This window comes from Carya illinoinensis, chromosome 7, assembly GCF_018687715.1.
Source record: "Carya illinoinensis cultivar Pawnee chromosome 7, C.illinoinensisPawnee_v1, whole genome shotgun sequence".
In the NCBI taxonomy this organism is placed as follows: Eukaryota; Viridiplantae; Streptophyta; class Magnoliopsida; order Fagales; family Juglandaceae; genus Carya; species Carya illinoinensis.
The window spans coordinates 24949649-24977475 of NC_056758.1; the positions used below are offsets into that span (position 1 = coordinate 24949649).

The 27827-nt window shown below is 32.5% G+C and overlaps 1 protein-coding gene across 1 annotated transcript; it reads right to left on the bottom strand.

The window, feature by feature from the left end:
• Positions 1-15098: 15098 nt before the first annotated feature.
• Positions 15099-23616, bottom strand: LOC122316256 (nicotinate-nucleotide pyrophosphorylase [carboxylating], chloroplastic-like). The gene is made up of 4 exons (XM_043132789.1): positions 23481-23616; positions 21833-21924; positions 21584-21736; positions 15099-15233 (listed from the first exon to the last, which is right to left on the bottom strand). Exons 1-4 carry the CDS (start codon positions 23614-23616, stop codon positions 15099-15101), a joined length of 516 nt encoding a protein of 171 aa, XP_042988723.1.
• Positions 23617-27827: the final 4211 nt, after the last annotated feature.

Genomic DNA, 27827 nt, shown 5'->3' on the forward strand with positions numbered 1-27827 from the left:
TTCCAACAACAACAGGACATTGAACCCAATACAAGAATATATAATGATGTTTTGGATTATTAGATCAGTCCTTGCAGATCATTGGTCAACGCAGATACATGCATTACCTGTAGCCACCCCCAAAGAGATTATTAATCTAAAGCTAGCTCGTACTTGGCTAGCTACTCGAAATGGAGTACTCACTTATAGTGTCTAGCAAATGTCCAAAATCTATCGTGAAAAGTCAACCAATAATGCAAGAATAAAGAGCTCAGATCATCAAGTCATGAATGTCCCATTTCCAGTAACAAACCTTGTGGATTTAACAGTGATCGAAGGAATTTTGTCGTATCATATATATTGGCATCGTAATCAGAATAGATTCTACTGATCCATTTTGGTTAGTGGCAAGGAGATTTAGCCAATCACAATAAGATGTCTAGATCTCTCATGTTATGATTATTCCACCATTGGCCAAAATTATGATTGGCAATTCCTGTACGCGGGTCATGTTTGTGGGTAATGTTAAATCATGGATATTCAATTACATGGCTCAATCTGAACCCAATCTATTAAATTAAACATATCAGATCTTTAAACACTAATATGACCTATTTAAATAACAAGTCATATTGTATCACCCGTTCTGACGTGTTTCATAATTAATTAGAAATTAATCAACATAACATGACCCATTTCAATTTGTTTTATATAAATAGGTTGAACTAATCCACATAATCTATTTAACCTGATAAACATAATTTCATATAAAAATTAAAATTTGTGTTTGTTAGTAGCCACAATATTTTAAAAAAATAATTAGACTACCCACTAACAAAAAATATCGATAATTTTCATATTTTTAACTTATAATAAGAGCAACATTACAATTACGATAATAATAAATATGAGTATATGTTTGGAATTACAATCACAGTAATAAAAAGGTAAGCATATTGAAAAATATTAATATTAAAATCTAAAAATAATAAAGTTATAATTGTGAGTAAAAGTCTAAACAAGTCATAACAGGTTGGTTTCGTATTAAGTGGGTTGACCCTTTTATAAATCGCGTCTTAACGGATCTATCTATTTTAACACGAACATGTACGTTGACATCAAATTCAGACTCGCTAATTTCGTGTCGTATTTGTATTGAATATTTTACATACAAGTCGTGTTACATATTGTCAATTCTACCCAAAATTATATATATAGTACTGCAAGATAAATGACTCATTTTTTAGGCCCTGTGACTATGGTTTCTGAATTTGATACAGTTGATAAATCCCATCGAGGGATATCAAGAAACCCAAAAGAAAATAGCAAGAAAAGTATTCAATGTCTTCGTATGAGTGTCCGGTTCATATTATTCAGTCACATGACAAAAAGTTTGCTCGCGCCTCTTCCGGCCTTATTCTCCCCTTGACACTTACATTCCAAAGTTTTTCAACTTGTACGTAATTTGTGGAAAATCATTAATTATTTTATAATAAAAATAACTTTACAATTTGAAGAATTATATCAATCTAAATCATTTTATAAGATTATTTTTGTGTAATCTATTTATGGCTAATTTATTTCTCTTAATTATTTATATAATAGGTCAAAGCAACGTTCAAAGCACGTTTGTCTAGTTAGATCAAATATGATTTTCATAATATTATTTTGTAATTTTTAAATTGTAAAATTTAAATAATATACTTTCTTGATATTAATAATTATTTTTATATTTAAATTACACTCTAGTTTAAATTATTTTATTGTTGGAGATTTTTGATTATTTTATTTTATTAATATTTAATTTTAATGTTTTTATTTAATTTTTCTTGATTTTTATTGTGTCTTTTTACCATGTTGAATTTTTAATTTCGGGTGGGTTTTGTTCTAGTGGGTTTTTTTTTTGGGCCAAATTCCTTCAGTTTTCGGGCCCAGCTCGTGTGCCTTAAGCCCAGCCCCCTTTCTCCCCCAAAACGACGCCGTTTGCTGTCTAACCCTTAGGGCTTTGCTTCTTCTTTCTTTCCGTCTACTGGCGCCGCTGCTTCCTCTTATCTTCTTCTTCTTCTTCTTCTTCCTCTATTTTCTTTTATTTTCTCTGAGGTTCCAACTTCCCAGTCTGCGTCCTTCAAGCAGCCATCGAAGTCCAAAGCCTATGGGGTCGTTCAACTTCAAGACCATGTCGACGGGCTCGGCGGTCGCCGTGGCCTCCATGGTCACTCCGTTCGTACCGTCTCGTGGCTCCCACAGCGTCAGCCAATCTAGTCCCGGCACTTGGCTCATCCTTCACCCAGAGGACAGCGCCTGGAACCTGTGGGGCAGCCTCGAGGCGTGGCGCGAGTGTGGCTGCTCTAATGTCGTCGGCCATCGCTTCGAGCTCTTAACCTGCACCGACGCTGCTACCACGCTTGCTGCCGACTCAATCAGCTCCAAGAACGGCGGGAAATGCAGCATAGACAGAACCTTCGGCGTCAGCAACACCCCAGGGCACACCACCAACAGCAGCTACAATCTTGGATCTGGGTCAAGATCGTTGCTCACTTGCAGAATGGAAGACTTCGAAGACGAGGTGTTGTAGGAGGTTTTCACAGTGATGAGAAGGGAGAGACGGAATGCGGTGGGATTTAGGGTTTGTGAAATTACACAAATAGCCACAAACGGTAAAAACAATATTTTCTAACGGCAAAAACAATATTTTCTATTAAAACAAGAAATTCCATTTGATACACATTTTTATATATAGAAGATATCCTTTAGCACCTCTGTTGTCTTACATGTACCTTTTTAATATTCCAAGTAATTAATTTGAATATGACCCTAGTTTTAATACAGAGTCTCCTATCTCAATATTCAAAAAAAATTTATCACTTTTTGGCTAATGAAATTGATCTGTTGTACACGATCATTTACTTCCAATTTATACATTTGCGTAATACATTAATTAGAGTGGTATTATCATTAATTTTGACGTTGGAACGGCTAATTAATATATTTGGCCCTTTTTGAGCAGACATGAAAAATTCTAGAAATTTCTAAAATGCATGCATGGCTGCGCGCATATAAGTGGAGGACCCCTTTCAGTTAGGCCTGTGCATATAGGGCTTGGGCCTGATTCGTCCGAACAACCCGCCCCTGCTCAACCCGTCTTTGACGGGTCATTGGATCAAAATATAGATATCGAGTTGAAGCAAAGTCGAACACATCGAAACTGACTAAACATGATTTTATTCCTAATATTTCTTGACCCAATGCCCAACAAAAGGAAGAAAGACAGAGAAAAGTTAAGAGGACAGTAATTAAAAACAAAGAGGAGAGAAGGTTGAAGAGCTACTTCAAGCAACGTAGGACAAGTTGCTTCTTAAGCTTCTTAGGCCATATATCTTCCCCTCCCCCGCCCCTTTAACTCTAGGACCTCTGTGCCCATAGCTTCACAGCACAGACAAAAAGCTCGCCATGTCTCCTTCATCTCTCATTCTCGCTACCATTTTTTTTGCTATCTTCCTCTTTTACCTCCTCAAGCTTACCACTCGTTGCCGCCGCCACGGCCTTCCCCTCCCTCCCGGCCCAAAGCCATGGCCGATCATCGGAAACTTGCCCTGTGGCGCCCCTAAATTTCGTTTGGGATCGAACGAACATTTGAAGCGTCGAGACATGCAACACAAGGTTACCTGCCCCCGTTCATGACATATAAGATGCAATATTCCTAACATGCATCTAACATTATGCAATATTCGCAGCGGATAATTTTTTTTTGGCAATACTATGCACTAAACTGAAAATATCTCAAATACTTAAAACATACTTCATATATAAAGATCCATTGAATAACTAAGATCATAGCACTGGTCCAAAATAGTTATGATCCAAAAGTATTGGAGATGCAACTCTATCGTACAAGTAGTAATTTAACTATTATATTAACATTAACGACGCACCGTCGTTCAGTCGACTGTGTCTAGTTGGTCAGCTCCTGATCCTCCTTCAGGTCCTGTAACAAGATCTACCATTCGGGGGGAATGGTAGTTGGGACTATCACAGTGAGATTTGATTACAAATCTCAGCAAGTTAACAAAAAACATCCACACAAGCTAATGATGCATGGATGACAGTAAAAGCATAAATGCATAATCAAATTTATAAGTAATTAAAGCATAACTTAGCGTACAACATAACATAATTGATATAACTTAAATTGGAACATGAACTGAACTTGACTTGACATGAACTTGATCTGAAACTTGACTTAGTATGAACTTGCTCTGAAACTTGAATTAACATGAAAAATACATACTCCACAGTTGTTGTGACCCCATGTATTCTACGTGTAAGTACATACTCCACAGTTGTTGTGGCCCCATGTATTCTACATGTAAATACATACTCCACAGTTGTTGTGACCTCATGTATTCTACACTTCACAATGCAGTTAAATACATACTCCACAGTTGTTGTGGCCCCATGTATTCTACATGTAAATACATACTCCAAAGTTGTTGTGGCCCCATGTATTCTACACTTCACAATGCAGTTAAATACATACTCCACAGTTGTTGTGGCCCCATGTATTTTACACAAACTGAATGTACTCAAGATGAAACGTGACTGGAATACGAAAGGACTGGAGCCCTGACGTAAAATAATGTGATTTGAACATAACTTGAAATACATGACCAACTTGAGATAAAAACATTTCGTAACATGGCATAACATATAATAGACAACATATTTAACGTGACATACTTGTAATGTACAGTAATACATGACAGAATATATTATGTAACAGATAAAAATTGATGACAGAATAAATACTGTATAATAGATAATTACGTGATAACTTGGCATGGCATGACATATATGATAACATACATACATACACTGTAGTTCTTTTACTTAGCACACATACACAGTAGACTGCTAGTAAGTTAAAAACTAACTTACCTCGATCTCCGCGTTTCTTATAAAACTTCAAGTGCGATCACGAGGAAATATAATTAGTGATTCTAAAAGTTAGAATTAAATCACTAATAATTTGAAATATGGAAAATACTAACTTAAAGAGTAAAATTTTCATTTTACTCTCTACATGTGGGAAAATGACCGTTTTACCCATAACTTAAGGATTTTCCATACTAACTCCAAAATTTTCCAAAATTTACATATTTCATGTAAATTTTGTCCTAAACTTAAATATCAACTCAGAAAAATTTAAAACAAAACATAACTATGGAAAACACACTATGGCCAAAACATCCATAGGCCATTTCCCTTGATTTTTGTTGCAATTCCTTCCAACTTCAAAACTCATGCTTAAACCAAAATTTTGCAACAAACATCTTCCAATCCTAAGTTCAAAACCATACTTAAAACATCCATTTAGAAAAAGCTAATAATCAACACCAAACTTTTTTGTAAAAAGATCCAAGCACTTGAATCACATATTCATAATATCATCCTAACATCAACCATGATTTAAATTATCAAACTAAAGTCACCAAAATCACAAAATAACATTTGGAGTTTTTGGTTTTACACTTAGTCCAAAAACAGAAACTTTTTCCTCAACTAGTTTTGATAAATCTCTTGATCTATGACTTATAAATATATGATATTCAAACCAAACCATCACATGGTTTAAAAAGATGTCCTAAAACATATATAAGCTTCTAATTCAAGATCACATGGTTAGAAATTTACCAAAACATAAATTTAGCCAAGAATATCTACACTTTGGCTTATTTGAATATCTTTTTGCATAAAATTTCATATCTTTGAAACTAACATCAAATATTTTTAAAATAATAATATAACATGTATATAAGATGCTTAGGATCCTCCAATAAAATTATCAAAGTCATTAGAATGGGTTTAGACCACCAAAGAGTTAAACTTTCTCAAAACAGAAACTGTTTTTCCTCTTCCAGTTTCTAAGTTTCTAAATCTAAGAAAATATTTCATCAAAACCTTTAATCATGCAAAACTCCTCAACCAATAGTCATATATACATGTTAACAATACTCCATAAAAATTTCGGACCAAAATCTATCCATTAGCTTGGTCAAAAACTCTAAACTATAACATATTCTCCAGTTATCTCCTAGAATGACCTTTCTATAGTTTACACAATATTTGACTAACCAAATGATCTTCAAATGGGACAAATAAGATATCCATGTAAATTAGACTAAAAAAGGAACAACTTATATGAAGAAGACTTTATAATAAAATACTTACAAAAGCTTCGAAATGGGTATGCAAAAGAACTCCTAAAAGCTGTACGAGAGAAAGTATTTGATATTCTTTTAAAGGAACGTGTAAATGAAGATAAGTTTGTAGGTGATGGCTGAAGGTACTTATGGACGAGATAAGGAAGATGATAAGGCTGGAGTTGAGAGTTGAGTCTAGTTTTCTCCTACCTAAAATATCTATAAAAGATTATCTCATAATATTCTATCCAATAATATCTACAAAAATCAACTTAAGATATTTTTATCTAATAATATCTATAAAAATCAACTCAAAATATTTTTACCCAATAATATTCACGAAAATTACCTCAAGATATTTATTTTTATTTTTATTTTTATCTAATAATATCCACAAAATCAGCTTAGCCTATTTTCCAAAAGTGGAGAGTATACTTGGAAGAGTAAGGTGGCTAAAATCTTTCCATGTGTCCTATTAAAACTTTCTAACTATCTCCAATAGTCAAAAATATATTTCTGATACCATAGTGAGTAATAACATTAACTATATGATTAATAGATTAGTGAAAACTTATCGGATCTTCACGAGATTCCTAAATCTAATAGAAATTTTACCGTTAAATTTCTAGCGGGCTGTTACATGCCCCACATGGGTGTCGTGCCTCACCACTCCCTCGCCGCCCTCGCTCACAACTACGGCCCCCTCATGCACCTCCGTCTCAGCTTCGTTGATGTCGTCGTCGCGGCATCAGCGTCCGTTGCCTCCCAATTCTTGAAGACCCATGATCAAAATTTCTCGAGCTGACCGCCTAAAACGGTGCCAAGTATATATTGCTTACAATTACTAGAACCTTATGTACTTTGCCCCCTATGGCCCCCGGTGGCGCATGCGCCAGAAGATTAGCTTCGTCCATCTCTTCTCGGAAAGGCCTTGGATGATTTCTTCTTCCACATAAAAAGTGTTGTTTCGTTTTTGAAAAATGGGTTTCATTCCCCAAAAAAAAAAAAAACCGTTAGTTTTGACCCAATCCGAATGTTTCGGGTCGGGTCGAATCAGGTCCGGTTAGTTTTCAGTGACATTTCTTGCGGGCAAAGTTGGGTCGGGTCAAAATAGTAGTTGGGCGGGCCAATGTGCAGGCCTACTTTCAGTACCCATTCTTGATATTATCATGTAAAACGGCCGGCCTCAACTAAGACTGTAATCGAGCCGAGTCGAGCCGAGCTTTGGCTTGTCGAACTCGAGTTCGACTCAAAATACTCGAGCTCGAGCTCGAGCCCGAGCTCGAGATTTTTTTTAATTCTTTGTTCGAGCTCGATTCGATAAGTTGAAATCTTAACTCGAGCTCGAGCTCGAGTTCGCCCACAAACAAGTTCGAGTCGAGTCGAGCTCGAGCTCGAACTTGAATTATTATTTTTAATAAGATTTAATAATTAATAAATTAAATAAATAAATAAAAAAGAATTAATATTAAATTTATACAATTAACAAGTAGAACCTCTATTAAATTATAAAATTTAAAAAAATTTATAAATAATTAATATCTAACTAGTTGATATTTATCCAAAATAACAATATATTATATGCCTACATATATTATTAATACATATACTTAATATGATAGAATATATCTATTTCAATGTTTCATATATGGTTTCCACATACTAGTATATGAAATTATTAAATTTTATCAACTAATTATTATACAAATTATAAAATATACCTATGAAGTATATTTACTATATAGACATAAGTAATTAGAATACATATTATATATTTAATTATAAAAGTGGTATGCTTATATTATTAGCTAATACATATATACATGCATAGGTGTATGTATATATTTATTAATATATGAATGAATTTTAATCGAGTCGACTCGAGCATAAACGAGCGAGCTTAAACGAGCCTTAGTCAAGTCGAGTCGAGTTTTGTCGAGTATGTATCATTTACAAATCGAGCGAGCATCTGCTTTAACGAACGAGCTTTTTTTTTTTCACGAGTCAAGTTCGATTCAAATTTAACCGAGCGAGTACCGAGCGAGTTATCGAACAGACTGGTTCATTTACAGCCCTAGCCTCAACCTCTTAAATTATCCCGCATCCGACAATACGTTCGACACTTTAATGATGCTCAAGCTTTCTTATTTTATTTCGTACAAATATATAGTAAAAAGAGTTGTAAGAATATTATTACCTTAAAAATGCAGTGTACCGTCTCATAAAAGTCTCAAGATTGTGAATGAATGTACGGTATAATATTATACGTTGTAATACCGTTGAGTGCATGCACGGTATAGCGCGCTCATCACATGGCTACAGAAACGAATTAGTGGGCGTCCGATCTGCAGTATCGCACTTTTTAATATTTAATTTAAAAAATAATTTAGCTACAAAGAGATCTAGTACAAATTCAGGAAGTTCGTAGACAGTTAGATCTAATAAGTTAGATTGTAAATTTACTTTTATTATAAAACAGATTTAACGTATCATATAAAATCATGCTAGTTTATAAGTTTACTTTTATTAAGTCCTTTTGTACTGGTTATACCACTTTCTTGATTTTCAGTTGATTTTCATTCTTTTAGTTTTCAATCTTAATTAATTAAAGAATTGTTTCAACTTAATTGTATTTTTAAACACGTTTTGATTCTATCTAATTAATTACCACTTTACGCGTACAATCTTCTATATCTTAAATCTTAAAATCAATGTGCTAGCTAGATATGATAAGTAATAACATTTAAAATATTCAAAATTTTGTTTCACTTTCATGTAATTAATAATCTTAATTCAGAGAAAAATGTGGTCACTAAGTGCATGTTTGGGGTTGTGGTAGAAAATATTACTTTTAGCTTAAGGCTTATAGCTTAGAGCTTAACGTAATAAGCTCTACTATTAGAAAGTTATTTACTATTTAGGATCCGTATGTCTAAAGTACTTTCAAATATATTAAATTTATTTGGAAACGAATTTAAAAAGTACTTTTTGAGGTAGAAATGACACAAAAGGGTATATGCTTGATAGAAATAAAATATTATAATAAAATAACAATAAAAATGGTCTAATAAATTTTTCAGTAATTATAATGGAATAAAAATAACTTCAACCATGCATAAGTGAAATAGCAATAATAAGCGAGCTTAATATCAATAGAAATTACAAATGCATGCAGAGATAACTGAAATAATATTCTTGCATTGAATAAACTGCATGTTTGTGCAATACTGCATATACCTACAACTTGAATATGGCAGGAAGAAATAATTAACGGAGATCAACTAATGAACTATTCCATCTTTACAATTAATGTAAAGAACACGTACGTATGTATAAGACGCGATGTAACGGAAAGAGAGAGAGAGAGAGAGAAGGGGGAGCTGGGAATGGAAGGGACAAAGTTGTCGTTGTGGTAAAATAGTGAGAAGCATTTTGTAATATACATGTAACGGAAAAATATGAGTTACTTTTTATAAAGTACTTTTAACAAAAAGCATCACTTTGATGCTTTTGTTAAAACGTACTTTTCTAGCTTTTTTTTATTTAAAAGTACTTTATTATAAAATTACCAAACATGTAAATTTTATCATTTAAGTACTTTAAATTATTTTAAAGCACTTTTTTAACTATCAAACGCAACCCCAAACATGCTCTAAGACTATTATTAGTTCTCACTTACGTTCCCGAAAGGAGGGAAGCTAGCCTAAATGGAAGACTTTCCTAAAGTTAAGATTAATTTAAAGGATAAAAAAAAAAAAAAAAAGTCATCAAATGGCTTATAAGTTATAACAACTTGATCAGCCTTTTCCAAACAAAGTTGAAAACAGGGTATCAACTTATGATCTTTTGAAGGAGAAAATCTTGGAAAGTAGAATTACTTTTCTATATTTTTAATTCCCACCACCACCGTATATATATATATATATATATGCATCAAGTTGTCAAGTTATTCAAAATTTAAACTCTAATTAAAGAGGCATTTTCTTCTTCTAAACCCTAACAACGATTTAGATTTATATATAATTGGAGTAATATTGCTGATCACTAGCTAGCTGAAGACATTAGTGATCAATTATATTCAAGTTCTTTCTAGGAGAGACTCGATTCATTCGGGATATATCTAAAGAGAGAGATCACATATGTTATCAAGTTACAAATTAATTAAATCATTGATAGACAGTGTTAAGTTCAGTATAATTAATGTGATCATGTCAGATGCATGATTTAAGTCTTAACGTCTCGATCTGTATCATATACCAAAGTTGAGGTCACGCTGATATTATGGATTGTGACATAATAATTTCATAAGTGGTCACTTATTCTTTATTCCAAATGTATAATATTCTATATAATTTTATTAATAATAGTTTTGCTGATCCAATTGAGTCGCGTCATCCATTCATGAATTAAAATGCCATAAATTTAAAATAAATTAAAAGGCTGACGTGAAATTTTAAAAGTTGGAAATGCCCCGTGCATGTTTGGAATTGTAGTAGAAAATATAGTTTATAACTTTAGAGCTTATACCTTATAAAGTAATAAGTTCTATTATTAAAAAATTATTTAATGTTTGATAACTATATATATATATATATATGTTCATAACACTTTTAAACATGTTACAATTGTTTAGAAACAGATTTAAAAAATATTTTCTGATGTAAAAATGAAGATTATTTAATTTTTTAAAGATTATAACTATATTTTTGAAAGTTTAAAAGTTGTAATTATCTGAAAGTTATATGAGTATTTTCGCCCATTGACAGTCTTTTTAAAATTCAAATTGCGTTCCGTATCATCCAAAAAAGTATGTTTGAGAAAAAGTACATTTAAATGATACTTTTCCTCAAACATAGTTTTTAGTTTATTTGAGTTAAAAAAATGTTTTAATATGTAATACCTAAACAACTTAGTGCATGTTTTGGATTGCGATAGAAAATATAGTTTATATCTTTATAGCTTATGTCTTATAACTTAAATAATAAGTTCTACTATTAAAAAAATATTTAATTATTTGGTAATCATACATTTAAAACATTTTTAAACATGTTATGTTTGTTTGGAAACAAATAAAAAAAAGTAATTTCTAATATAGAAATGACGATTATTTAAATTCTTAAAAATTATGACCATATTCTTGAAAATTATAATTATCTTCAAATTGTATGAGTATTCTTATCTATTGACAATCTTTTTAAAATTCGAATTACATTCCGCATTATTCAAAAAAGTATGTTTGGGGAAAATCATAATTTAGATGTTTTTCCTCAAACGTACATTTTAACTTATTTGAGATTAAAAATGCTTTAATATTATGTAAGTACTCAAATGGCCTAATTTTTTTTAATTAAAAAAGCTTTTAAGGATGTTTAAACATTTTTTAAAACTTATACCAAAAGGCTCTTTAATAGCCTTAAAAACTCTTTAATAAAAAAATTAAGTTGTTTGGGTGTTATATATTAAAGTACTTTTAATCTCAAATAATATTTTTTTCTCAAATGTGTTTTTTTAGATAATGTGAAATGTAATTCAAATTTTAAAAAGATTGTCAATTAAAGAAAATACACATATAACTTTAAGATAATTACAATTTTCAAACTTTCAAGAATATGGACATAATTATTAAAAATTTATATAATTTTCATTTATATCTCAGAAGTACTTTTTAAATATGTTTCCAAACAAATGTAACATATTTGAAAATACTTTAAATATATAACTTTTTAAAAGTAGAACTTATTACTTAAGTTATAAGCTATAAACCATAAACTGTAAGTTATATTTTCTATTGCAATTCCAAATATGAGATTATTTAAATATTTTTTAAGACTTCTAACAAAACTCTAAACAGCCCTTTATCTTCTTTCAAGTACTATAAATTATCTTATTTTCTTTACATAATATAGTTGGTTTTGGTCATCAACCACGTTATCCATTTTGATCTATATCAAATTACCAAAGATTAAATTAATTTGAAAAATCATAGAATTTTAAAGATAAAGAACACCTTAATTAACAACTAATTCTTTCATTTGTAACATGATTTTGTCTTAATTTGTTTATAATTCAACAAGCTAGCGGTCCCTTCTCTCCCGTTTTCCTCAACCCCCATCCATTTCCATTCCTTTTAGCACAGTGGCGGGTAATTGCAATTGGCTGTCCCACAATAATATTGCAGAAAGAAAATATGCATGCCAGACAAATGATCGATCGATCGAGGGAAGATACTATATATTAATAGAAATCCTGTCAACTATAAAGTCAAAAATAGGCCAAAGTACTACGACCGACCTATATATTTTATTTATGCAGCTTTCGTGCTGCATGCTATCATGATCAGTATCGCGCATATTGACCACATGATGCAGCTAGCACTCAAAAACTTCTTTTATTTTATTTATTTTTTATGAGGAAAGACTCTAAAATCAGTATTAGGGCTCTTAAGTTTCCATCTTATAATTCCCATTGACATGAGTCACGCACCGACACCTTAATTTTCTCACGCAACTTTCCTAGAAATAGCTAGCTTGCTGTAATGGTGCTTGCTTTTCTAATTTAAATTATAGATTTGGAGAATCACAAGGAGAAGAAATGGGGAAGGTGCACGAAACAACGTCAGATACTCATAATTAAGCATATATTAAATAATTTATGTAATCAATAATTAAGATAAAGTAGTTAGTCTGTGCAAAAGGAGAACACTGGAACAGTGCAGTACCCAAACGTGTGCAAATAGGAGTTGAATTAGCAGCATAGCTAGCGGAAAAACACGCAGGCGTACAAATCAAATATTGACTTGGTTTTTGTAAAAATTATTGCCAATACCATCAAATTTTCAAAATTATTATTTTGTAAAAATTAAATTTTAAACGGTATTGATTTTTGTCCTTTGTTTAATGGTAATTTTTTTTTGTTATTTTCCTGATGGACATATTTTTAAATAGTAATATTTTAGTGTATAAACAAGAGCTAGCACTTTTCCTCTTTTATTGATATCTAGAGGACTAGCCTAAGTTTCATTTCAGGTTAAGACAAAATTCTTATTCCAATCTCATTTTCCACTCGCTTCTTAAATAGATCGTTCTATTTTTTTACCCTCTCTTTTCCCTCAAGTTTATGCTTCACTTAGGCTCTAAAAATGAGTTAGAGATAGTTCTTAATGAAAACAGAGGATCAACATCTCATCGTGGTTGTATTCGTCAAAATCATAAGTATATTAGTTGTGATAACTTAGAAGGGCATAAATGTTTATTTCATAAATATTTTGCAGAATCATCAATATATCCCTCGAATATATTTGATAGGATACTTCTTATGGGCCAGGAACTTGTTCTTCCTATTCATCATGAGGTAGAGGCTAACGAGCCTTACTTCATCTAAAGAAGAGATAATATTAAATAACTTAGTTTATCTTTCCTGCAAGAAATAATTGCTGCACTTAGAAATTTAGAATGCTTTTGTATGCATTAATTGTCGGTTTCTTGGATGAATAAATACGGTTTGAAGAAAGTACCGCAAAAATTTTGTAAATGCTATCGTAAATATTTTTTCCAATGAATATTTAATCTCTTCAAATGTCAATTATATTGCTCGATTGTATTCTGTTGGTGAACAAATGTCAATACGTGAACTTCTCGAGATGCTACGAGTATTGATTGCATACAATGAAAGTGGAAAAATTGTCTGGCTGCATGGAAAAACATATACTCCAATCACAGTCGTGAACCAACTATTATCTTAAAAGCAGTGGCTAGCATCATATGAATTATGGATATGATATGCATTTTTAGAATTACCTAGTTCTCATAATGATATGAAAGTGCTAGAGAGATCTTTTATTTTCACTGAGCTTGGCCCTTCAGTTAATTACTCAATTAATAGTAATTACTACACTATGGGGTGCTACCTTACCGATGGTATGTGTTCAAAGTGGTTAACATTTGTTAAGACAATCCCATCCCCACAAGGGTAGAAGAAGAAATATTTTGCAGTAGCACATGAATCAGCAAGAAGGATGTAGAGCGTGCATTTAGGGCCCTTCAACAACTCTTTGCAATAGTTGGTGGACCAGTTTAAATGTTCAAATTCAATGATCTTACAAAAATTATGAAAACATGTGCAATTTTGCATAACATGATTATTGAAGATAAGTGAAATGATAATCATATCTCGACTTCGAGTATGAACAAGTTGATGATAGTCCTTTTGAACTGTCGCACAATCATACAACTGAACTTTTGGAGTTCATTTAACATCATCATCAAAATGGAGACAATTCAACTCATTAGTAGCTCCAATCGAATCTAATTGAGCATCAATGACAATTATATAGCTAGACTTAAAAATGTCTAGAGCTAGTGTAATATCTATTTCACAAGGTCCTTGTTGTTTGTATTCATATGTATGATATAACTTTCTTTATAAAAGTTATCATAACTTATTCTGGCATTCATCGTATCAAATTATTATTTATAATATATGTTGAAAAAAAAACATTAAATTATTATGTTAAAAACATTATCCTCATACAACATGCATCTAGAGACAAGTATACTTACATGCATCCAACATGAGAAATACTGTCCAACATTCCAACAATTTCCTCAAAGGATAAAGAAAAAAACAGTGAAAGAAATACAAATTAACCAATGCTTGCTTGGAATATGTACATTGTATTTTAGGTAAGCCAAAGACATTCATCAACATGATCCACTCCTCCTTTTCTAACCTCTCACTCTTCGCTTTCTTCTCTACTTTAAACAGGACAAATTCAAGTTTGTTCACTTTCAACCTTAGCCTCCCGTCCTCCTACCGTATTTTCACCTCCTTCCTCTCTTGATCATAATACATTTCTTGCTCCTTAAAATGAAAGAACTATTTCTCTTGAGCATGTGACTCCTCAAGAAGAGTATACTTCATCTAAGAAAGCTCAACAATGTCTTCACCTGACCTAGCCGTGGCCTTCCATTTTGCCTTCTCGGCTTTCCTTCCCATTGGCTTCTCCAATTCGACATCATCATTGTCAAGAACATCCTCCTTCTCAACATCAAGTACCTAATCGACAGAAACAAAAGTACAAGATAGGGTTGGTGACATCGTGGATCTTCACTTTGGAGTAACGCTGAATCCATTTTGGTTGGTTCTTCAATAGGTGCCTACAAATCTCACATATAAATTGACCTTTCTCTAGTGATTGTTACATCAGCTTCACTTTCTCAAACTTGCAAAAAAAAAAAAAAAATGCTTAGTGTGTCTTTATCTAAAAATATGATAAAACAATATGTAATTATAGTCGATGCGTTTACCTTGTCTTGCTCAATCATGCCATTTTGGTTTAACTCTTTCACTTGCAAGCTTTGCACAAAATTTATTGGTCACTTTTTGAGTTGTTGACCACCAATGCAATAAGGATCCAATGGTCCGCTTGGTTGTATTTTGCATATACTAATTGAAGTATAAAGAAATTTTCTCCCAAAGTTTGGCTTTTTTTTTCAATCCCTTGGATTGCATCTGTTGAAGTATTTAACTATATCGACACAAGTAGTTTGTCTTTCTCTTAGGTGAAGTTGACCCCTATTAGATTTCTTCGTGGTAAGAACCTCCACTTGGGATGGGGGTAGAGAGTCCTCCACCAACACTAGACTGTGTTGAGTTTGACTCAAAAAAGTGTGGTCAATGTTAGGCTCATAAGTTAGGATGGTCGTGAAAAATATATTTTTATGCTCGTGAGTCCATCTCTAGACAATCGTTAAAAAGGAAAGAATTTAGACAAGTTACTAAATGGTCAATGGTAAAAGCATTTTGCAAATCTGCTTGGGAAAAAAATCGTGACATAAAGGAGGGATAATAACTTCTGGCTGCTAACCTAGGCTGCCAATAATAGCCATCCAAGTTACCCTGTCATGGAGTTTCAGCCTATATATGGATTGTCTCCACTCAAGTCTCACATCAACACAGCCTAAGGAAAAAGATAGATATTATAGGGTGCAACAAAGTTACTGCCAACAAGGGTTGATGGGGCTGCCCAATCAACCAACAAGGGCAAAACCCCCTTGCACAATGCACACCCACCCAACATTTCAATAATACACAAAACATGTTACAAAACAGAAAGCACAACATGTCTAAAACTAATTTATCTTCCTCACATCATCAATTAAGAGCATCCAAATCTGGCTCTCCCACCAAGTAAAATGAAAAAAACAGACATGTATTGTAATAACAATGTACAAAGTTTATCACAAAACTAGTGATGGGGTTGCCGCATGAACCAACAAGGGCCAAGCCCCTTTGCAGCACAACCAACCAGTGAAGCCAAAAAATCACAAAATCAAAGTTCAGAACAGGTTATAAGGCACAAGGCAAAGCAAAAAACATGTCTGAGCACATGATTTTGGGGTTGCCAACACTTGCAGGTGGGGCTAACACATCAACCAACATCACAACCTATCCCCCATGCACACCCAACTAATTAAGCAAAGAAGCACAAGATAGCACAAAACCAAAGTCCAAAACAGGTTATAGTTACTTATCATGGATGCTCAAAATAGTATAATTTCAAGTATAGCAAACAATACAAGATAGGATGCCTACAAATCCCAGTTGTCTTTGTAAAAATTCCACAATAAAGATGGTCATCTAGGTTACCCTGCCATACCGATCTATGATCATTCACTATAGCTGTCGATATTATACTTGCACACTCAACAATCCTACGATCATCACAGCCCTTACAATTACATATATAATCCCAATGAAAATCCTCATCGAATGCCAAACCTAGAATCTGTAAATTACTTAAAGCACCAATCATAACACCAATTATAGCCATAGTAATGGTAATCACAACCAAGTGAGAGCAATAACAAAAATCAAAGACGGTGGATAGCACATAATCTATATAGTGAAAATCAAAGAAATTGGAAATCAAAGACAATGGATATCATAACCAAGATGATATTCAAAAGTCCCAGTCACAGCCACAAATATGCAAAATCATAAGAAACATGGTATTTGAAATTGTAAAACTTCTCCATCTCTTCATATAGAATATAAGAAATCTTCATTACATTCATGGAACCTTGATATTTTCTTGCCTCTGTCCCTCATCCATAAGCAACAAACCCAAATCATAATCAAATTAGGGCTAAAAAAGGATACAAGACACAAGTTTCAACATTTGGAAATATCCCAAGTTCTTGGACTGCTAACAAAAAAAATCCAAATACGAACTAGGTGATGCAAAACCAAATCTTAAAACCAACTCAACTGCTAAAAAAATCTAAAATTGATTTGAAACCCAAAAATGTAGAACACTATGAACTCAATTCCATGTCTACATTTCCATGAGACCACTCAGCATACCGAAACATAGAGTTATGAAGATAACAATCTCACTTTGAGACAAATTTCTTTCAAAGAAAACTCTCTTGATGAAAAAGAAATGTCAAAAAGTTTAGGTAAACTCGCCACTCATTTTAGATCAATTATATGTTCAATGGAGTAATAAATTAAAGAAACAAACAATTATCATTTGCTTAGTTTTGAAACGATTGAACGAAAAAGAGAGAAGCCAAAAAAAAAAAAAAGGAGTATATTTTATCAGCCATTACAAACCAAATATTGTAAAAAATGAGAAATTTTCATTTATTTTCTAGGATGAATTCTTAGCGGCTAAATTGAGAGAAAAAATTATCAAGCTAATTGATTGGAAAACCACCGAAATTTCATACCTTGTACATGCAAATCAAAAAGAAGGTGTACAGACATTGTTAATAGAATCGAAAACTACAAATTGTAAATAAATCATGAGGCAAATGAGATTTCCAAACCTTTGAGAATTGTTGTAAAATCAAAAAATATTTTCAAAAAGAAAAAGGGATTTTTTTGGGGGGGATAAATTCACAAATGCTTGTGAGAATTAAGATTTTCGTGGCTTCGATTTCTCATTATGGAATGAAGTAGATGAAGCTATATGTTACAAGAGAAGACGATTAGAGGGGCTGCCAGATGGGGACACGACGAAAAAACGGTAGGAAGTATGGCACGAGAGAGATGAGATACGCAAGAGTTAAGGAACCAAAATAAAGAAAGGAGATGCACAATGGCTCCCCAAATATGAAGAGCCGATGGAGGGTGCATTTGGGATTTATAACTATAGCAACTATTTTTGCTAGATTTATTTATAACTTCCCACCAAAAAATTTTGTTTGAATGATTAAATATAACGTTTGAACGGGTTCTAACTTTGCCCAAGTAAAATTGTGTATACGTTCCTGCCATGACTATTATTCAAATAGTTATGTCAGCATTATTCGAACGTGAATTAAATTACTGTTCTAACGTGTATAGGAACATTCAAACAGTATAGCAACCATCACCGCCAAATTTATTTATAACTTTCCACCAAAAACTTTGTTTGAATGATTAAATCTCGTTTGAATATTTTTGACCTTTCCTTAGCACAATTGTCTATTCTTTCCTACAACGACTATGATTCAAACAGTTATGTAACCATTCGATCGTGAATTATAATAATGTTTGAACATGTTTGTAGCACGTTTGAATGCTTTTTTTAGATGCTATGTTTCGTCCCAGAAAGTATAGTTCAAACATATATTTGTTTGATCGAACGAAGGTAAAACCGGTTCTATATTTTGAGATGAAATTTAATTTTCATCCTAAATAAGTACTTTTAGGGATGAAATTTAATTCATTCCTAAAAACTTTTATATCTAAAAATCTTATTTCTTGTAGTGTATTTAATTATGGATTGAAGGAGATCATCAAATTAAATTAAAAGTCGACGTTGATATGGGAAAGTATATGATTAATTTTGTTGGTATAATAGAAAAACATAATTAGAGATCTTTTAGCGCGACACGTACGACTACAAAGCAAATGGAAACACTGCTTCAGATGAGGATTACCTTCATATACTATGTCAAATCCAACAAGACAAAATCATCCAGAATGTCGAATTCTTGATTTTTCTTCAAGATAATTTGGATATAAAATAGTTTCAATTTATCTCATCTTATTATTAAAATTTTTCTAAAGTCTCATATAAAATATAATAAATAATTCAACTTTTTTAAATATCAAAATAATAATAATATTAAAAAATAATATTATAATAATATTTTATTCAACTTTCAATTTTTATCTAAAACCATTTCATGATTTCGTTATCCAAACCTCAATTATTTGACAAGAAAAACTCTTCATACGTGTAGACTACTCGCAAGTTTTTGTTTTTATTAGGAGATGTTGATCTCCAACTTGCTGTCTGGCTAGCTAGCTCGATCGGTCTACCAAAAATATATTGCGATGATGAAGAGATGCACATGAGGATCATGCAATTTACGAATAGATACAAAGATCAAGAGAAGCACGCTTCCGTTGTAATTAAGTGAAGGTCACGTAACAACCTAACCATCAGATCAATATATTTTTTGGACTACTCCATTATCTATATATAATTCATGTTGTCGACATGATCAGAGATATATAGATCCATCACGATACCCCAAGCTATTAATATGTGAACGTGCTTCTAGCTAGTACTCATGAAGGTCAAACCTTTAAGAATATATATAATCACCCAATTAAATAATTAATATTATTACTTGATTATGACTTGTATACTTCCTTCAATATATATATATATATATATATGTATGTATATAATGATATTGTTTGCTAACTTGAATAGCTTCAATTATTCATGCATAAAATATTCCACACATTCATGCAGCATGCATTATGAGTCTGGTAAGAGACAGATTAATTAATATACTGCATGCAAACCCTAGGTAGCGGGGTACCACACACATATATGTTATATGAATAATGATAGGCTTACTATCCTTTTACTATTTTTTTTATTTTTTTAATCTTTAATTTCTTTACCTAATAATTAAGAAAGTGACTATTAGTAAAATTATATATTGTTTTTTAATTTTTTCTTAATAACTAAGGATGTTAAAAAAATATTCAAAAGAAAATAATTAAAAAATAAAACTTTCAAATACACTATAAAAATAATAAATAGATGATAAGAGAGTAGTAAAGATATCACTACGCATGTTATATTATGTCATGTATTATATCATGATTAGTTTAATTATGATTAAGAGGAGGGGAAATAGTAATAAATAATTACCACCTTGCATGCATTCATTAGTATTGTTGATCTTCTCTGTCCTATATATGAGATCATGCCAGCTTGGGTAGTGGAGTGTTATGAAAATGCTTCACTACTCAACTGCAACCTGAAGTTTTTTTTTTTTTCCCTTAGTATGCTGCCTAAGTTTACCCGTCATTTTGATCGCTTATGTATTTAATCTTTTTATTTTTTTTTACTTAATGATTAAAAAAGTGATTTTTAGTATATTAATATATATTTTTTATCTTAAAAAAATATTAAATATATTAAAAAGATTTAAAAAAAGGAGAAGATAAAAATTAAAAAAATAACTTTGTGCTAACGGGCATGCACACAGTTAAAGCTGGGCAACATGCGAGCACTACTCTTGAAATAGATCAGTACCAGATCAGCCTCATGTGTTACGTACGTATATACGTTTGTTATACCTCTGCATAGGGGTGTGCAAAATTCCGAAGCTTCCGATTCCGGCTGATTGCCGCTTTGATTCCGACTCCAATGAAATCAGAAGGTTTGGAAGTCGGAGTTGGAATCGGAGTAGTTCCGACTCTGTAACGGATACGGAGTTGGAATCGGTAAACCATTAGTTTTGAATTCCGACTCCGATTCTGACTTTTTTTTTTAAAAAAAAAAAAAAAAAAAACCCAATGGATTTTGTCTACCTGTTAAATTTACTCCGGATTTTTGATATTATTTATTTGATAATTGGAAATTGGATTGTCTATTATTAGTCATTTTTTATTGTTCTATTTTCTATGTTGGCCGTGAATGTATTGAGGAACCGTTTGTGATTTTCAACCGTTGTTTGTTTGTGACTTTGGACTTTGAAGGCTTCGTGTTTGTGGAAATGTCACAAAGAAAAATAAGTAAGATGGTATTATTGACATGGAATTCATGGGAGGGTATTATTGACATGGAATTCATTTGGGGGGGGGGGGGAGAGAGAGAGAGAGAGAGAGAGAGAGAGAGAGAGAGAGAGAGAGAGAGAGAGAGAGAGAGAGAGAGAGAGAGAGAGAGAGAGCATCCCGGAAAACTTCACCAAAAATAATATGGGAGGGTATATTAACTAAAATGTTGATTTCAAGCAAAACATGGAGAAAGATCAGTCAGATTAACAATTTTTTTTTTTTAAGTAGTCAAAGAAACAAATTGCATAAAGATACATAACAATGTCAACCTATGCTAAAAAATATTGAAAAGACTTGGATTTTAAAAAGTGTGAGTGTGAGAATACTACCTCAACCTCCATTTGAAGGTTCTTTTGTTCTAAATACAAGTCAACAGATTTAATGGCATTCTTAATGCCTCCAGCTATTGATATATGATTATCTTTTATCAAGACCATATTGAATAAACCCATTCTACGGTTCCGCTCTCCTCCAATAAGTACCTATAAACAGGGAATTTTACAAGATCAACCAAAATAATTTTACACAAATTAAAGGAGAATTGTAACCATTATGTAAAAATAGGAAGTGATTAATACCGCCCACTTATCCACCAAATGTAAACCTGGAGCAGTTTTTCTTGTCTCTAATATACATGCAGGGTATGCAGCATCTGCCATTTTCTGCATCCCTTAATGAAATGAATTACATTGAGTTTCCATGAGCTAATAGGCCGAAGTTGATGTACACATCTTGCTATTTGAAAATTAATCCTAAACCTAACCTTGCAACCATTTAACCAATTTATCCTTTGATCATTTTCTAAAATAAAGTTCAATCGCCTATTCATTCACTTGTTTCAAGTAAGAAAAGATCAAATTTTCAAACAAAATGAGAACCTACACAACCATGGAGGGATCCAACATCAAACAGTGACCTCACCTAGTGATTCATTTCTTTTTGAGTAGTCAATGCTGAAATTATCAAAGTTACTAAAGTTTTAACCTTAACATGATCAAAATCACGTCTTGAAGATTCTTACTTCCAATAAACTTGGTAAACTGAAAGAAAACCATATACACAATTAAGCATACACTCAATATATGCTTGGATACTCTTGATCATGTAGCATGCTTATGCTTTAATTCCAAAGATTTTCTTTCTAAATCGAACCTCTATGAATACATTTATAAGCTTCTAAACCCCTAAACATTGTATCATTAATAGAAATCCAACCCTTATGAAGATTAACTCAAAATCAACCATGCTCAACATTAATGCATCAACCAATACATATACTAACTCTATATGGCATTCTAAGCTCCAATACTATAAGATTTTCAAAAAAAAAAAAAAAAAATCATACAACCAAGTAGTATACGGTATACCACATTTACAAGTTCAAACAAAAATTGAAATCACTCTTCAAGTCATAAAAGTCTTAACATTTACAAAACTTAAACTCAACTACTCATCACTTAACAAAAAGCATGCTAACCAAGACATTAACTCCCCACTAACTTCACAATTCAATCTTTTAATCCCAGAGATTGCTAATTATAACTTACTAACATATTTATCTTTCTAACACCGAAAATAGAAGTAGGAAAATTAACTTACCAGAGTGTAAGCCTTTAGGTTAAAGGCTAGTTTTTCTCTCTTCACTAAACCACTTCTCTTTCTCTCACTAAGGTGTAGAATTGTTGGACTGAACTTTTTACCTCTTTAAATTGATACCATGTATTAAAAGATTTCAATCTGTTGTTATTTTTATTTAAAAAACTATTTAGTTTAATGAAATTGCTATAAAAAAACCGATTATGTATTTCTTATTATTATCCCTTCCATGTTGAAAATGATGAGCGCCAAGAAATATGAACTGGTTTCAAATGAAGTATCCATATGTGTGTATATATATATCCATATGTGTGTATATATATACATACATGTATATATGTATGCGCAAATTAAGCATACACATATATAAATAATATTTCTGTATATATGCATTAATGTATGTATGTATGCTTGCATGTATATCCTCCATTGTTATTTTTATTTAAAAAACTATTTATTTTAATGTATGTATGCTACTGATAATTCTTTTTTCGTGGCTTACCAAAAACTTTTCCAAACTAAAGTCCTTTATGAATGTAATCTCCATCTTTCTGGGACCACTCTACCTGAAATAATATCTACATGAAGAATGACCAAGCATGCAAACCACTCAAATAAACCACTACATACAGTGCAGTATCGATACCTTCAGAGAAGAATCAACCTCATGAAATACTAGATCTACAAGTGCAATGCCAGTAATAATACTATCTTCCTTTGCCAAGAAATTAGCTTCCACTTCCATGTCAACTGGAATGGTGGCCATACTTGTCACATCCCCTACAATTATACCATGAATTCATTATAAATAATACCATCTTATAAGTAAGTACCCCTTGATTTTAATGAATTCATTATGCATGTCTATAGCTGATTGTTTTACTCTTTCAAAGATGTAGTCTTGCATCACCTATTATATGTGTCAGATTTTTTTTATTGTTTTTTTAATAAACTTCTTAATTTATATATATATGTGTGTGTGTGTCAGATTTCAAACTATGGAGGAAAAACCATATGGGACTCCAGAACAAGATCAGGATGCCACAATTCCATTCCTAGCACCGAGATCTAGACCCACTTCCAGAACACAAACTTCATGTGCAAGTAGTCGATTCCCACTCCCGGTAAACATAGAAGATGATGATACATTTAATGAGGAGAATATGGGTATTGGGATGAGCCGGATGTACTACCTCCATCCGCGAGGGCCAGGCCACCACGTCCACGATCAAATAAAAAAAGGTCGTGGACATGGGAACATTTCACCAAGGTTGACGGTGATCTCTCAGAACTGCACGCGGCTTGCAACCATTGTGGCATAGAAGTTGCATGTCGTTCAAAAAAACAAGGCACTGCTTGTTTGATATCACATCTAAATGGTTGCCAGAGGTATAAGATAGTGAAGGGATTGACGGCCAAAGTTCAGACAACGCTAAGTTATGAAACTTCTACTGCGACTGATGGTATGCAACTTAAAAAAATGGTCATCCCTCAATACAGTGAGAAGATGTTGAGAGATGCGCTTTCCGATTTGATCATTGAAAATGAGATGCCTTTTACTACAGTTGAGAAAAGATGAGATGCCTTTTACTACAATTGAGAAAAGAGGGTTCTGAAAATTTATGAAACTCATTGAGGCACTATTTCCATTGCCGTCACGGTATATAGTGATGTGAGATTGTATGAAAAGGCATTTAAAAAAGAAGGCTGAGATGAGACAAATGTTTGTGACGACTGGCCAGACAGTCTCATTTACAGCTGACACATGGACGTCTACACAGAATGTTTCCTACATGTGTATTATAGCACACTACATTGACAGTTCATGGACGTAAAAAAATGGATTATTGGATTCAAAGAAATCAATGATCATAAGGGTACATCAATTGGGGCGGCGATGGATGATTGCTTGAAAGATTGGGGAATTCAGAAAGTTTTATGCATTATAGTTGACAATGCTAGTGCCAATGATACTGCAATTGAATGGTTTAAGCGGAATACGGGAGTGAGAGATGATGTCATCCGGGACCATGAGTTTATCCATATTCGTTGTTGTGCTAACATAATCAACCTGATTGTGACTAAGGGGCTAAAAGAGGTTGAATATTCCATTACAAAAGTTTGCAACATTGTGCGGTATGTGAGGGCTTCCCCCCAAAGGCTGAAAAAATTCAAGGCAATAGAAGAACAACTTGGGATAAAACATTCATAGACTCTATGCTTGGATGTTCCCACTCGATGGAACTCTACATATATGATGTTGGATGTGGCACAGAGGTACCAAAAAGTGTTTGAGCGGATGGAGGTGGAAGATGGGGGCCTTAAGTATACTTTGCTAGAGCCTGCAGGAAAGGGGCTCGGTCCACCGGACACACATGATTGGACGAGTGTTCTTTGTCACATTTTTGCATATTTTTTTATGATATTACAATGAAAATATCTGGATCTGCATACACGACTGCAAACTTATGATTCAGTCAAATCTCGACATTACACCACCACTTGGAAGATGGTTGTAATGAGCCTAGCGGACTTCTATCTAGTATAGCTCAGAGGATGCTGTCCAAATATAATAAATATTGGGGACAAATTGAGAAGATAAATAAATTACTCTTTATGGCTGTGATCCTTGACCCCCGAATCAAGTTGGCCATGATAGAATATTGGACAAATTCCGTCCTCGGGGCAATGGAGGTTGCATCATTTATTACAGATCTTAAAACTAATCTCGATGACTAGTGCAACCATTACAAAAATAGTGGACAGCCTTCATCTTCAGCGGGTTCCTTACATGTGACTCTGACACCTCCCTCTGATGACTTTAGCCCAGTAGGTGCATTGCCTCGACGCCGTAGGAATTACGACATTATAAATGAGTATCATCAACTCGTTGCATCGAAGAATATTATGGGGTGTACTTCAAAAGTTGAACGGTATTTTATGGAAGAGGTCGAGGCACCTAGCCCTGCATTTGAGATATGCATTTGGTGGAAGGCTAATTTCATCAAGTATTCAATCATTTCCCCTATTGCCCGAGATGTGCTAGCCATTTCTATTATGACTGTTGCATCTAAGTTAGCGTTTAGCACTGGAGGTCGAGTGTTGGATGCTTTCTAGAATTCTTTGTCACCATCAACCGTGGAGGCCCTCGTTTGCACACAGAACTGGATCAATGATACACCCCTTGGACTAAATAGCATTGGCATTGATGATGAGAGCTATAGGCTTGAAGATGGTAACCTTATTTTACTTATTTTTTTACTATTGATTATTTTAATTGTTTTTATGATTTCATAAATCTATTTAATTTATTTTTTTTTATCATTTTATAGATGAAATTGTGAATCCAGTATAGTTGCAGATGACTGATGGAGTATGGATAAAGATAAGTTGATATTAGAATTAACTTAATCTTTATTGGTATTAATGGTAATTAAATTTTACTTTTACTATGTTCAATTTTCTGGATCAATATTTGGTTACATTTATTAATTGAATACTTGTTTTATCTTAATTTCAGGTACTTCAAATGATCAAGTACGATGCTACAAATGATTTTTTTTTTTTTTTTGGTTGAATCAAGATGTTTATTTTTATGGACTGTTTAATCAAATTTTGAAATAGGCTATTAATTATATTATTAATTGTTTAGGACTTTTCTGAATTATGTATAATAATTAATTATGCAGTCTAATGTGTTTAAACAAATTTGACCTTTTGGAATGAAAAATTGAAAATATTATCTTTGATACTCGTTGTGTCACGAAAATTAATTAATTCATTAATTAATTATATAATTTAACCTGTTCAAGCTTTTATATATTTCAAGAAAATTGAAAATAAGAATGAAATCTATACAAAAATACCTCAAATTAATAAAACCTAAAGTTTCACATTTCAAGTACCAAGCTAGCATCACTGTCACATACAAAAACAAAAAAGAGAAATATTAATAGAGTAAAAATACTTAATACATATTCAAACTCAATTCAATAAAATAATTCCTATTCGTTTAATTGAGAAATACTGAACAAGAATAATTTATATATAAATTGAGTTTTTATTAATCAAGGATAAAATAAATTTAAAAGAAGATAAAACCTATCAAAATAAAGAAGATGCATATTTTACAGTCGGAATTCCGAATTCTGAAATTTGATCGGAAGTCGGAATTCCGGCACCGATCGGAATTTTGATCGAATTTCGATCAGAATCGAACTCCAATTCCTTTCAGAATCGAACTCCAATTCCTTTTGGAATTGGAATCGAAGCTCAATTTCGACTCTGACAAAAGTTGGAATTTTGAGTCGGAGTCGGAGCACAACCCCACCTCTCTGCGTGCGCACTCTCTAATTAATATATATAGCTCTTCTTTTAAACGATCCGCCTCAGCTAGCTGTATATATATAATACACACACACACACACACATATATATATATATAGAGAGAGAGAGAAGATTGCATGCTTGCAAAAGATCAATGCATGGATGGTTGATTAGAGAGATTTTTTCTTTTTGGGGGCCCTGAATTTATCACCCGACAAGAGTACGATTAATTAATTGGTAATTCTAATTTTTCACACAATAATAGTGGAAAATTAAGTGATATATATATATATATATATATATATATATATATATATATATATATATATATATATATATATATATATATATATATATATATGTATGTGTGTGTGTGTGTGTGAGCGCATGTGTGTGTAAAGGATCATGAGATGATCAAGTCAAACATGACAATCGATCATTTTCAGAATCGGATGATCTAGATAGGCCGGTGGGCAGCGAGGGCCCAATCCCTGCTACCCTGCCCCTGTTTGCTCCCAAACCCACTATGCTTCATTATATATAAAATAAATAAATTTTATATATTTATATAAATAAATATATTGTATATTGATATATACAATTTATTGAAAACTTATAGTTGTATTCAAGTTATTAGATTTTCTTGACTTC